Source organism: Barbus barbus (genome assembly GCF_936440315.1).
Source record: "Barbus barbus genome assembly, chromosome: 50".
Taxonomy (NCBI): Eukaryota; Metazoa; Chordata; class Actinopteri; order Cypriniformes; family Cyprinidae; genus Barbus; species Barbus barbus.
The window spans coordinates 2,917,078-2,931,522 of record NC_136728.1 but is presented as its reverse complement, the minus strand read 5'-3'; the positions used below and the strand labels follow the sequence as shown (position 1 = coordinate 2,931,522).

The 14,445-nt window shown below is 37.5% G+C and overlaps 2 protein-coding genes across 2 annotated transcripts in view; one reads left to right on the top strand and one right to left on the bottom strand.

Moving 5' to 3' along the window:
• The window catches only part of LOC306868005 (histone H3.2-like), a gene marked incomplete at its 3' end in the record, with an annotated part of 468,278 nt that overhangs the window by 136,783 nt on the left and 317,050 nt on the right, over positions 1-14,445 (bottom strand). The window lies entirely within an intron of this gene.
• LOC306868531 (uncharacterized protein) overlaps positions 1-14,445 on the top strand; it is a 61,663-nt gene that overhangs the window by 19,466 nt on the left and 27,752 nt on the right. The window contains exons 4-5 of the mRNA XM_079414743.1: positions 295-471; positions 7,254-7,313. Of these exons, the coding sequence (XP_079270869.1) occupies positions 295-471; positions 7,254-7,313 (237 nt within the window). The remainder of the gene's footprint in view (positions 1-294; positions 472-7,253; positions 7,314-14,445) is intronic.

The following is a 14,445-nucleotide window of genomic DNA, read 5'->3' as shown; positions in this document are numbered from 1 at the left end:
GAATGAGTGACGCCTTGTTCACATATTGGTTTCCAAAACCTTCACCCTCTCTGTTCCTCTCTGGTGGAATGAGCTGCCAACCTCCACCAACTGCTGAAACCATCACAACTCTCAAAAAGCAAGAATGTTCATTTCATGCCGGCTTTTAAGTTAAAAAAATATCTATATTGTATTTAATTTGCTAAAAGTTCATTTTAGATAGTAACAGAATAGTAACATAATTAAATAACATGAATTCAGTGTATAATTTCTCTGTTTTTGCTGACATTTTGAATGTGTATTTCTGCACTTCAGATCTCATCAGACCAGGCGGATGATATAAATTTATCTGTGACGCTCGAGGACATGATTCACAGTGATTCCAGTCGCAATGCGAGTCCCAGCGATGGCACTGAACTCAGCAGCAGCGACCTGCTGTCCTTAAAGAGTGACACCGTATCTCTGCTCAGTGAAGCGGCCGTCTCATGCAAAGTTAGTAAACGCACAATCAATGTCTTTTTTATCCTATGCCGGGTTCACACTGCATGATTTTCTAACGCTGCTGCATGACTGTCTGGGGTACAATCTGGTTGCTGTTGTGTGCACATTACACGACGGATTGGATTGGCAGATGTTTTAGACCTCTTTATTTGTGTTGACATACTCAGCCAGTTACAGGTTTAAACATGGTTTGTTTGTTGCCTTCTATGGTGTCACACATTCTCATTGAGGGACAAGTTTAAACGAGTGTTTTTTTGTTGTTGTTGTTTTAAACAACATGAATGTCTGGTATGAAAATTCAGTCAAATGTTTGCATCTGATTTGTTTGTCCAGATAAATGTGAAGTAACATCAGATGAATGAAAATGCAAATTCAATCTCTGACAGTAGGTGGCGCTTATGGGAAAGCATAAATACAGTGGTAAACAAAGGAAGCGTTACGCAAAATTTCCGTTAAATGGTATTCAGGTTTTCAAACATCTTTTTGGATTTTTATATTTACTGTGTGTTTATCAATGAAAAACAAACACAAGAGTTATTATGACTTTCCCTTGCCTTGTGTCGTGCTCTCTTATTGGCTGTAGGTTGTTGCCGATATCATTTCCTGTCAAAGCATATTTCACACTGCAGTATATGAGGTCCAAATATCTCACGGGCATCGGCGACGCATTGGTGTTTCTCTTAAGCCGGGCACACACTGTGCAATTTTTAATAGTCCTTTACGATTGTTGCTTGTCAGAGTGTACGGATATGATGATTTTGTCACACTGTGGGATCTCAGCTGTCATTAATGTCAGACTGTACGACATCCCAGACGCGTGTGCCCAAGAACACTTTTACATTATCAGCCTTTACACCTACGCCGGAACAGCTTCCACGTATGACAGTCAGCAGAAGTGAGAGAAAAGTGTTTATTACATTTGAAATATGCATATTTTTCTTACAAAAACGCATGGATTTGCTACAGGAGGCCTTTACTCACGCCCCAGAGCTCTGTGAGACACGTTTTATTACGGATGCGCGCACTTTATTTGACGTCTTGTGGACTATTGAATAAAAATACCCACCCATTGCAATGATAACGCTTGGAATAACCAGGACAATTTTTTATATAACTCCGATTGGATTCGTCTGAACGAAGAAAGTCATATTTACAGAGGATGTAAATATGTAAATAAAGTAAAACACAGGCTAATTTTCATTTTTGGGTGAACCAACCCTTTAATCGGCTGTCACTGAACATGTCAAACCAACGATCAAATACCACAGTTTTTAGTCTATGATTATAGCAATCTTTTCGGATTTTCAGAATTTGTCTCAGACAAACAAATCGTGGCCAAAATTGCACAGTGTGAGCTTTAGATTGCGTCTTTGACAACTCACTACACAATTGTCACTCACATGAATGAGAATCAATTTGCCTCTGATTTCAGGGCATTTGGCAGCAATTTCCACAAAACTGTCGTCAATTGAAAATCGGGGCTAAAATCCTGCAGTGTGAACCCGAAGTGAAACTGATTCCCTCTGCCAACCAAACAGCAGCACACTAATAATCACTCTGAATAACTTACCAACAGCATATATGGGGGAAGTCGTGGCCTAATGGTTAGAGAGTCGGTCTCGTAATCGAAAGGTTGCGGGTTCGAGTCCCCGGCCGGCAGGGATTGTAGGTGGGAGGAGTGAATGTACAGCGCTCTCTCCACCCTCAATACCACGACTGAGGTGCCCTTGAGCAAGGCACCGAACCCCCAACTGCTCCCCGGGCGCTGCAGCATGGCTGCCCACTGCTCCGGGTGTGTGTTCACGGTGTGTGTGTGTGTGTGTGTGTGTGTGTGCATTTGTTCACTACTCACTGCTGTGTGTGTGCACTTGGATGGGTTAAACGCAGAGCACCAATTTCGAGTATGGGTCACCATACTTGACAATACGTCACGACTTTACTTTTTTATAACAACAACTTAACAACCCTGGCAGACACACACAACATTATATTGTGTTTGAAAGTTTTTTAATAGGTAAACACATATTAAGACATTTAAAAAATCCAGTTTTCTTTAGTAGCTCTGGGTTTCATTTGATCAAACAGCATATGCCCATCATTACATACCCAAGTGCATCTATGGCTTTGGCTCATCATGTTTTCTCAGCTTGTCTTTTGTAATCCTCTTAGAGGCTCCTGCTTGTCCTGGCTCAGTGAATGTCTTAACCGTACAGTGAGGATGGTCACCCCGCTGATGAGGTCAGCCCGGTCTGCCCTCCTGTGTCAGATCTTAGCACGTTTTTAGACTTCTTGATTTGCGTTGACATACACAGCCGGTTACAGGTGGTTTGTTTGTTTGTTGCCTTCTATGGTGTCACACACTCTCATTTTGTGATCCGAGTTCAATACGTTCAGTTCAAGTCTTAAAGATTATTTATGGCATAACGTATGCTATCGCTGAAAATACATTTTTATTCTGTGTTTTACTTTTAATATGCATTTTTTAATCAACATGAATGTGAATTCAGACTGAATGTGAATTCAGTCCAATTTTGCATCCAATTTGTCTGTTCAGACCAATTCAAATCACATGAGCCAATATTTTATTCACAATAGAGCATAGAGGATATAACAGATGTTTAAATGGAGAAATTCTACACTTTATCCACTAAAGGAGCTCATTTCAAATTTGATGCCTGCTACAGGTCTCAAAGAAAGTTGGCACGGGGGCAACAAAGGGCTGAAAAAGCAAGAAATATGGAAAAGATTCAGCTGAGAGAACATCTAGCAACTAATTAAGTTAATTGACATCAGGTCTGTAACATGAATAGCTATAAAGGGACATTTAGCTTGAGATAAGAATATGTAAACATGTATCAACTTTAAAGACATTGTCTGTCTGACACAATATTTAAAATCATACAGAAATCTTCAAAATTGCATTATTAGAATGGAAAAGGTCCATTAAATTACAACCTAACTGCCACCTATCAATCTCACTGCCTTTTACCTTCCACTGATGCCTTAAGCCTAGTGCACAATGTATAATTTTGCCATCTAGGACAAATTTCTGGGATCGTAAATGATTTGTATTATCATAGGGCGCAATCGTTATTAATGTAAATAAAGTTTATCCACTTTTACTTGAGAACGCAAATAGAGAAAGTCACGTCTGGTGAGCAACCGACTTTGTCAACAATGAATCGCTGGAATGACTAGATGTTAAAGAAATTCAAAAAAAAAATTGTACAGTGTATAGCAGGCTTTACAAGGAAAACATCTTGTATTGCAGAGACATCCCTACTAACATCCGGCTGAAAGAAAATATTAGGGCAGCCGTGGTAGTAATCAAGGCTGAAACAACAGATATTCTTCCTTTATCTTGTGATTTCATGCTTATCCAAGCCTGACCTCACTGCCACTCCTCGTAGAACGAAGTTATGATGTTTCTTTATATTCCAGATCAATGGCTTAAAGCTACGACTCCATGAAACTGTTGGTGACAGGTGGAGCCAAGTCATTTTCTCTTAACTGAAACATCAGTGTTTTGCCACGCCACCTTCAATGCACACATATATGTAAGAGATAACACATTACCAAATGAGAAAATGGCCCTTCTTAAATGACTAGCCAGTAAGCCGCTGTTGCTTGCGTCTTCAAACAAGCGCAGTGATAGGTTTTCAGGTAACCTTGCACGCCGTCCTGTCACTTTGACAATGCCGGGGAACATTGTGGGGCACGAGATCTTTCTCCCACAGGAAGACGGGATGTAAATGGGAGTAAATGGGTTTTTCATTTCTAAATGCCGTTTGATAATGGAAGTGGGTGATGTGTCAGATCACACACATATGAGCCTCTGTTGGAGATAAGGCCATTTGCACAAGAGCAGTGTGTGTGTGTGTGTGTGTGTTATCTTCACCCCTCTGTTTCCACAATGTCTATTCTGTTCTTGAAAGACTCATTTGAATTTCCTCATCATAACAGCCCTATGCATGAACCTCAATTAATATGTTAATGTTGCTGTGCAAGGTTTTTAATTAGTATAAGATGAATCACATTGCATTTTGGGGGCCTGATTATCGCTCTCAGATGCTTTGGGGGTGTCGTTTTGTTGTTACGTGACGCTCGTAATGGTATTGTTCAGGGTAGAAATGTCCAAGTATTTAATTTTCTAAATAGTTATAGTTTATTCCTTCAAGTCTTATTTATTTATTTATTTACACAAACATATTACTCTAAAAAAAGTGGATTAAATCACTGGATTAATATGTACTACTGGTCTTTTAGGAGCTTGAAAATTTTCATTACCTGGACAGAAATCGTCAGATTTTCGTAAGACCTTTCTAAGACCATAAGATATTTTTGATGAAATCCAAGAGCTTTCCAACTCTGCATAGACCTCGAGTCACAGAAAGGTAGTAAGGACATCATTAAAATCATCCATGTGACATCTGTGGTTCAACCGTATTGTTATGAAGCTATTAGAAAATAAAAATAATGACTTTGTTCAACAATTTCTTCTCTTCTATGTCAGTTGTCGACACGCGTTCATGTTAGTACCATGATGCATGTGTGCATTCCTCTTTTTTTTTGCTTTACTAAAACACACATATGCATATTCATTCTCTTCTATCCATCCTTCTCTCTTTCTCCCTCCCCCACTCCACTGTCTGTTTTTTGTCCACTGCTATTATTTCCATCTCAGTAATCTGTTGAGGTACATTTAGTTTTACGAGCGAGTTATTGAATCATAACTGTGATTTTAAAAGAGTAATTAAAGTTAAATGTGGCCCTGATGAGCTACTCCTTCAGGAAATGTTGTGATATTAAATTATTTATGACTAGAGGGTCTCTGTACCATATGTAAATCATTTAGATATGCAAATGGCCCGCTAAATCTCATAGATTATGAATAAAAATGTACTATTCCCATGTTTAGCTCTGGGCTTTTAATCACAGAATTACTTTTCTTTTTGCTCATGCCTGAAGTAATATTAATCACATGCTAGAAACACTTCAGAATAAGACTTTATTATATGCGTATAAACAGTTCAAAAGACAAAACCAGTATAATACCATTTTTTTTAATATTTTGAATTCTGACACTAAACTGACATCACAAACTGCACTTTCTAAAATATAGTCTACACGTGTATGTGTCCTCATATATGTGTCTTAAGTCGCTGGGGTATATTTGTAGCAATAGCCAAAAATACATTGTATGGGTCAAAATTATAGATTTTTCTTTTATGCCAAAAATCATTAGGATATTAAGTAAAGATCATGTTCCATGAAGATATTTTGTAAATTTCCTACCGTAAATATATCAAAACTTAATTTTTGATTAGTAATATGCATTGCTAAGAACTTCATTTGAACAAATTTAAAGATTTATTTAGATTTTTTTTTTTACAAATTTTCAAATAGTTGTATCTCGGCCAAATATTATCCTATCATAACAAACCATACATCAATGGAAAACTTAGTTATTCAGCTTTCAGATGATGTATAAATCTCAATTGATGATGTATAAATACAAACCTTTGTAGAAATAGAGGGAGGGGGGGACTATAAATACAGAAACTTTCCCTTTTCCCTACTTTTTCTCAAATGAAGTGGAGTGTGTTTCAGATTCAGAGAGGACTGTCTGTCTGACAGTAGAGTGTGTGCAGAACTGCAGGCCTTTCTAGCTGTCAGAGCCCCACACTTCACCACTGTTTGACAGGAGAAAAAGAGATAGACTGGCTGTTTGTGTGGAGAAGGAGAGAAAGACTTTATGCAAAAATATGGCCATTTTGTTCAGGGATAGATGCACATTATTTATTCTGTTTTTTGTTTGTTTTCATATTCTGTTCTCATTTTCCTATCCTACTAGAAATGGAGGTGGATGGATGTGGATGTATATAAATATACAGTATTACAGTAAAATACAGCATTTAAAGTACAGTATTTTTTATAAATATACAGTATTACAGTAAAATACAGCATTTAAAGTACAGTATTTTTGTAATAAGTATACAGTAAAAATACAGTAAAGTACAGTATTTTTGTAATTTGATGAATTGGTTTAGTCTATAAATTGATAGTTTTGTTAAAAAATAAATAAAAGGATATGGCAATATAAGTGGTTAATCACAAATTCATGTTTAGCAATTAGGTTGATTATATTTTTGTTTACATTAACCTTAAACAAAAGCAATAGAGATATTTCAATAACAAACAGCAATAGTAAATGTTAGAATGTTAGTTATAGTAATACTCAACTTAATTATGGTTATGATTAAAGGATGTGAGTTTGAAGAAGTGAAATCCTTTGTTTCTGCTATATTCTCCAGCGATTGCTCATCTGTCATTGATCTCACATTTCCTGTAGTGTCTGGATGTCCATCATAACATCAGGAGGCTCCACATAATGAGACACAGAGAGATGAGCACTTGAGTGGCATCATACAAGCACAGAATTATCTGTCATTTTCCCTAATGTTAGTCAAGGTTTGCATAATTTTCACGTTTCATGACTATTTTCCAAGCTGACCCTTATCAGACCATTGCTCTTGTCCCATCAAAATGTAAATGCAAATTAGTGTTGTCATACGTTAATGAGCTCATGGTTGTGACGTCATAACCACAAACATTACTGAACGAGTCGTTTGTACAGTTTGATTTCAATAGAGAGGCTTTATGAAGGTTAGTTTTTTACATAATACCTCTGTGATTTAAAAAAAGACCCCATACTAATAATGATACAATAATATTGCATTTTGAGTTAACTTGTCTTTTTATGTCTTGTACAGAGTGACGAACAGGAGGGACCTGAGGAAGACACTCGGAGCATCACCGCATCTTCAGTTATGGTATTTCAATCAATCAATCAATCAATGGTATTTCATTATTTATGAGGTATTTTGAGGTTTAATTACTCCAGTGGTAGAAATGATGTAAAATTTCTATTATTATTTTTATGTATTTTATGCGGTAATACATGTATTTGTTTATTAGTTCAGCAGACAGTGTTATCCAAAGTAACATAAAAGGAAAAATTTTAACTAGTAAGCATGCATATTACTAGAATATTAACCATGTATTAGTAGTAATTAAGCACATATGAATGCCTTATTGTACATGACCTTTTCTATATTAATCCCACCCAATACCTAAACTTTACAACTACCTTACTAACTATTAATAAGCAGCAAATTAGGAATTTATTGAGAGAAAGTCGTAGTTAATAAGTGTTCCCTATTATAAAGTGTTACCGAGTGTTACATTACAAACAGTATATATAAAATCATCAAATGTGGTTATGTTCCTTTGTATTGCATATGACGCAGCAGGAACTGCTAGTACCATAAATCAATAAACCATACCACAGTGTTTTGGGAAGAGGACTGAGCTCTATTTCAGGCATTTTTCTCAAAGCATTTCCTTGCAGAGTATACAAACAGTCTTCTCCCAGAACAGCATGCAGGCGGTTGAAGGACAGCCCCCTCAGTGAACGCTTGCGTTTTTTAATTATCGTGGAGGTGACACCTCTTCCCCGAGCATCTCTCACCTGAGCTGTAAACAGGGCTGTGAACTTTGCCGTCAGCCGCGCGACCCTGAGTGTCATTGATGAAGGGAAAAGCTCATTAATACACACCCAGCGAGAGTCAACACAACACGGCCAGCTGAGAAACCCTCAACATGCCCATATAGCTCATTTCTGAAGCATCTTTACAGCATTTCAGAAAGATGCTGTTTCATTTTAGTGAGCATGATAGTCTCACAGATATGTCTGATTAATTGCTGATTAATTTTCCACTTTTGTGATGTAATTATACCTTGGTTACAGAAAGCATTTGAGTGTTTACAATTCAACACAAGCTTACAGTGACCTGGATGTGTCAAGCTTTAAAAACCAATCACAAAAGCACCATAAAAGCTGAATAAAATGATCTTATATGACTTGTATGCTATATTCTATGTTTTCTGAGGCCATACGATAGCGTTGTGTGAGAAACCGACCAAAATCTAGTCATATTTTGCTGATGACAGCTAATTTCCTAATAGCATAGCTCTCCAATCTCACACCTGCATGTGCACGCATTCAAAATCTCAAATTTGGCACTTTTAGAAAGTTTGTGTATGATTTGAAGTCAATGGTCATTGGCTGTTTGTGGCATTCAGGTCCTCCTGGAAAGTGTATTTATGAGTTGAGAAGTCATAATTTCGATGTCAAGCTTGTTCAAAATGATGCGTTTCCATCTTTATGTCTTTTACAAAGGTGTAGATTGAATTGTTGTGTATTATATCATAATTACACAATACTAACAAATTGTGGACATGGAAATACCATTTTCTGTCATGAAACTCTAGATGGTGCAGACTGGTGGATCCTTAACTGAAACTGATGATATTCACAGTTTCATGTTGCATACGCAGCCAATGAGCTTGCTGCTTTACATTTAAATGGCTAGTTAGCATTCACTTCAGCATTTTGCAGCGCACTTTCAGAGTTTCAACCCTCCACCTCCCCAGCTCCACTTGCATAGATCTGCTACGGGTTATTATATATGCTTGTAAGGTCTGTTTTGGTTTTGTTTCTTGTCCTTGTTTTCATGTCTTTTATTTTGAAGTTTCGTTACAGTTTGTGTCATGCTTCCCTTACCCTCATGTCTTCATGCTATTGGTTCCCTTGTTCAATGTGTCATGATCTGATTGGTTGTCCAGGTCATGTGTCTTGTTTCCCATTGGTTTGTTCTTGTCATGTGACCCTCTCTGTTTGTTATAAGTAGCCTTGTCATTGCCTTTTGTTCTTGTCGTGTATTGATGTTGTAACCTGCTGTCAGTGAGTCTAGTCTGTTCATGCCATGCCAAGTCTGTTTCAAGCCAAGTCTATTTCATGTTAAGTCAAGTCTTCGTCCGTTTGGATTATGTTTGGATTTTGGATTTGAAGCATTTTGGATTATGTTTGGATTATGTTTGGATTTTGGATTTGAACCATTTCAGTGTTGTAAATAAACTGCACATGGGTTCTCACCTAGCTCGCCTTCAGTGGACTCTTTACAATGCTAATTGTGCAGCAGCAGTATGTCTTAAATACTCACAGCACTGTATCAATGTATGTACTGGCAGTAGCATGGTTCTGTCCTTGCTTTGTAGCAGCAATAATAATCCACAACAGCAGCAGCGTCTCTTTACATACTTTTGGAAATCCAGTGTTTAGTTGATTGTGATTATGAAGTGCTTATTGTCACAGTTGTAAACATGATGGTTGTCTTCTTCCATGAGGGGGTCCAACTACAGGTTTGCATTGCGTTTTCACTCTGACAGTATTTCTGCAACGATAAGGCTGCCGACTCCAAACACCTTGATTTCAGGGTGCCACTCTTATAGACTGTTTTTGCTGAAATCTCTCTCTTCTGTCACAGGCCTGTCAAAGTCCCCGGAAAAAAAAAATGGAAAAGGGGTGACAAACTAAACGACTGGCCCTGACATTTCTCTCCCACTCCCTTACACACGAAGCTTACAGAAATAAGAAATACATGTCAACATAAATAATCGTTAGAACTGAAGTAGCTTTGAATGCAAGCAAAGATTTATATTCGTTAATCAGTATGAAACAAGCATTAGAATATAACGTATAAGTCTTTTATATTTTAGATCAGCTTGGTTTGCAATGATGTGAAGGTGAGTAAAATATGACTAAAATTTCATTTTTGATGAGGTATTTGTTTGAAACCCAAATTATATTTGTGCTTGTAAATATTGTCATCGGCATGTATTCGCACAGCCTTTTTTTTAATTAGTTGATTCACAAGGGGGCAATACTGGCTGTCAGAAAAGCAACAGAAAAGCTGGAATAACAACAACAAACTACTGGAGACTTCAGCGTTCGCATCAAAATTTAAGTATACTTTGGGCTTGAGTTGACAGGCAAATCTCGATCTTCAGGCTTCCATAATCAGGCAATACAGAGAATCAAATGCAGAGCATTTACGATTTATGCCCATGAGTTTTGAGGCTATGTAATAAACTACATCATAAACTTGCTGCTGGAAGCATTTCTTTCAAAATGGATGTCAGAAGGCAACAGAGCCATAAACAACCAGAGACATTAATTTCAGAATAAACTAGGGAGTTTGTCTCTTGTAAACTTTCATTTTAACTTTGCTGTAAACTTTATTGGCTGGGTACCAACTGGCCTGCCAATTACAGCTCCTTTCTCTTGTTAATTTTATGTTGGGGTGATAAATTCTCAGCAGGGCTTGAGTCCTGACCTCAACCTTACCTACTTAATTCGTGAAGAAAACTCCTTCAGCACACCTCGTTTGAAAAAAAACAGACTGAAGGCATCACAAAATATGTCACAGAGAACCAATTTGTTAATGTGCTTTTAATTGTTTAGTGGTACATTTACACCCATGCTATTCTTCTTTTAGTTTAGCCAAACCAAGCTAATGAATCAGTAGCTGACTCACAACACTGACTGTGTGTAGCAAAAGCTATCCCCGGTGTCCACACAAAGGGCACAAAACTTGCTGATATTGTATCTCTCTCCCAGCGAGCGGGACACTGACCTAGCTGTCTCATTCTTCCAATGCTAACAGAGTGAACGCCCCAGATCGGCCATTTCCATGTTAGCATTCAATGTCTGAACAGGCACCTTCAGTGAGACCACGCTGAGATGAGTTCACCAGGCCGTTGGGTTTGGAGCGCCAACACGGCAAATCCCATGTTCAATAGTAGACCTGACTCACCTCCAACTTGCTCGAGATTTAGCATATTGTTATTGTTAGCAAAAATACTGCATTTTTTTAAACAGCCCACATATACGTGAACAAAATAATTAGCATTTCATGCAGAGCATGCAGTTTGTCAAAAGGCTTGAGGCCTTTGCTCAGGTCTCCATTTTGAAACATGCAAGACATGCACATGTTAAATAATCTAGGGTTTTGTTGACACCATTAATGACTTTTTTTCAATAAAAGAACACAGTTTAAGAAATTCACATGAAATTACGTTCACTGGTGCTGGTTATCAGTTTTCTAAAATTACATTACTCTAAAATTTACAGTTATTGTTATTGTTCACACTTTGTTTTTTATGTCCAATTCTCGCTATTAAACACCATTAACTACACATTTTTCCTCAATAAACTCCTAATGTGCTGCTTATTACTAGTTAGTAAGGTAGTTGTTAAGTTTAGGTATTGGGCAGGTCAGGGCTGTAGAATATGGTCACGCAGAATATGTGCTTTATAAGCACTAATAAACAGCCAATATGCTAATAACATGCATGCTATTAAGCAACTAGTTAATAGTGAGAATAAAATGTGTCAGAAATGATAGCCTCGTCGGAAGCACTCCAATATACAATGCGGTTGTGCAAGATTGAATCCCTAATACCGAATAAATGCAAAAATGGCATAATGCAGTGTCAATGAATTGCACTGTGCTATCTAAAATAAAATATTTAATTTTAATATTTGACAGGATATAGTAATACTTTTCGAAAGGTAACAGGGTTGACAGGGTTAGGGTTTACTCCAAAGGTCATGCACGACAAGGTGCTTATTAGAAAGATTAATTTGGTAGCATTTCCACAATTATCTACTTTTCATTTATCAAACGTTTACTATACAAAATCACAGTAACAGGGTTGACATTTTAATATTATTTTCTACTGACAATTCTAATAAAACATAAATTAAGTTGAAGTGATAAAAAGAGGATTGTGTTTCTTCTCGAAGAATTCACATCCTGAAATGATAAAAAATATTTTATGCAATAGTTTACTTTAAATAGCATCAAAATAGTGCTAACAAGGTGGTCGCATAGTATGGAGGGACATCTTTTATGACTTCATTAATAATAAATTATCAACTCGCATCCAAATAAGAAATTGATAAGAAATGATCAACTCATATAAATATATATATATATATATATAAACGTGCTATCATTGGTTGTAGTTTGTAGTTGAATCCCTCTTTTCTTCTAGATCGGATATGCATATCAATTACATATTTTGTGTTTAATGGCTGTTTTAAAGTTGTTCACATGGTTGTCCAATAATAATGGTCTCTTAGAGACTTGAGGCATGTAAACCTGAGGAAAACAACTAAAAAAACACCTGGAGTGGGAAAACACAGCACTGCCATCTGATCCGTCTGGGAGCGAGAGTTTGGATCCTTTCATGTGTCCGTAAGAGCCGAAGAGAGATACGTCGCAATGTCCATCACTGCAGCAGTTTGTCTTCATCAATCATCTCGCTGTTTGTTGACCATAGCAACAGGATGTCACAGTTATTTTTATAGATCTTGTTATTGGGGTCTGCCCTCTCACAGCAGGAATTTCCTCAGCACAAGGCATCATGGGATGTGGACCTGAGTGTGCTTATGATGTCTTAGCAGGGGACCATCGTTGTTCTCTCATGGATTGAATTATTACATCATTTTCATGCTCAAATAAGTAAGCCGTAACATTTTAAGCATGTTTGAATGCTCCCATGATGCCCAGACAGCATTTTGATGTCACGCTTTAGATTGTGGCTTATAAGTGTTGCTGTATCTGGTTGTCTTTAATTAGCAGCTTATGTTATCTGGCATTCAGACAGATGAATGGAGCTCACATCAGTGTTTTCTTGTCTGGAGTTTAAGAGTCAAGGTCACGCAGACCTGTCAGCTCCTTTTGATCTGCAGACGCTTTCCTCCGTCTTTCTGCACGCTCTGCCTTTAACACGGGGTCAGAGGTCAAAGCAGGGCAAGGCCGCAGGATCCCAGCCTCCTTTTCCTGTGCTAGTTTTCCTTTCTGGCTTTGTTTGTTTCTAATATCACCTCTTGAAGTATTTGTTCATTTTGAAGTTCAGATCTGTATTTTCCTTTAGCTTTTATAAGATACATATGTCAATATCCACGCTCAGCCCCTGCTCCCAATCGGCAGCCCCTCAGTTGCCATGTTGAATCAATGTTTTGAACAGAAATGCAATAATGTCAGGACCTTCACAACGGGGGTTTCAATTTGTCATATCATAAACAGGTGCTAAACAGGAGGATTAGCGGTGTTGGGATCCACGGTCTTCCCTTGGATCGTGTTATCTGGGTATTGGATCCCTGACGCGTTCTGTCAGATTGAACAATGGGGCCCTTGTGCTGGCCACGGGCGTCTGCAGGGCCCCAGACTTGGTCACAGGTCATTGATCAGTGTGACAAGAAACCCTGCCTGGTTCTGTTTAGAGGGAGGCTGCCTGGAACCGACCTCAGATTAGAAATGAAGAGAGGTCAAAACAAGGAGCTGAAGGCTAGTGTTATAAGTGATTTTCACAGTGCATGAATGAATGGAATACTAGTATACTTAGTATGTTCTGCACACTACTTATTTTTTTCTTAATACTACAATTATTTGTCCTATTGATTATGCACTCTGTTATTTATAGCACAAAACATGTGCATTAACACTTTAAAATTCCAACAAGAAAAAGGTGTACTTCGAATGATGGATGATGTACTAATCATACTTACATAGTAGAAGTAGTAATATGCCATACACTAGATGGTAGAATACAGCTTTATGGTCATGCTTTAGTTTGAGGAACAATTCTCACTATTATCTAATTATTAACTATGCATTCTGCATCAGTAAACTCCTAATTTGCTGATTATTAATAGTTAGTAAGGTAGTTGTTATGTTTGGAAAAATAGCCATGCAAAATATTAATATGTGCTTTAAACTGCCAATATGCTAGTAATATGCATGCTAATAAGCAACTACTTAATAGAGAGAATTGGTCCCTAAATTAAATTGTTATCAGTAAAATAGAAGTACGTACAATATAGTACCTCTTTTGGGACCCAACTAGTCTGTGCAATGATAAATGTCACAAATTGGATGGAGGCACTGCTTCCTGTCATATAACTTTTAACTTATATTTTGCTGTTAGCCCTTCACATGCACACCAAACTTTAGAAACTGCCGCATTTGCTTAGACAGTGTTACTTTAGGTGAG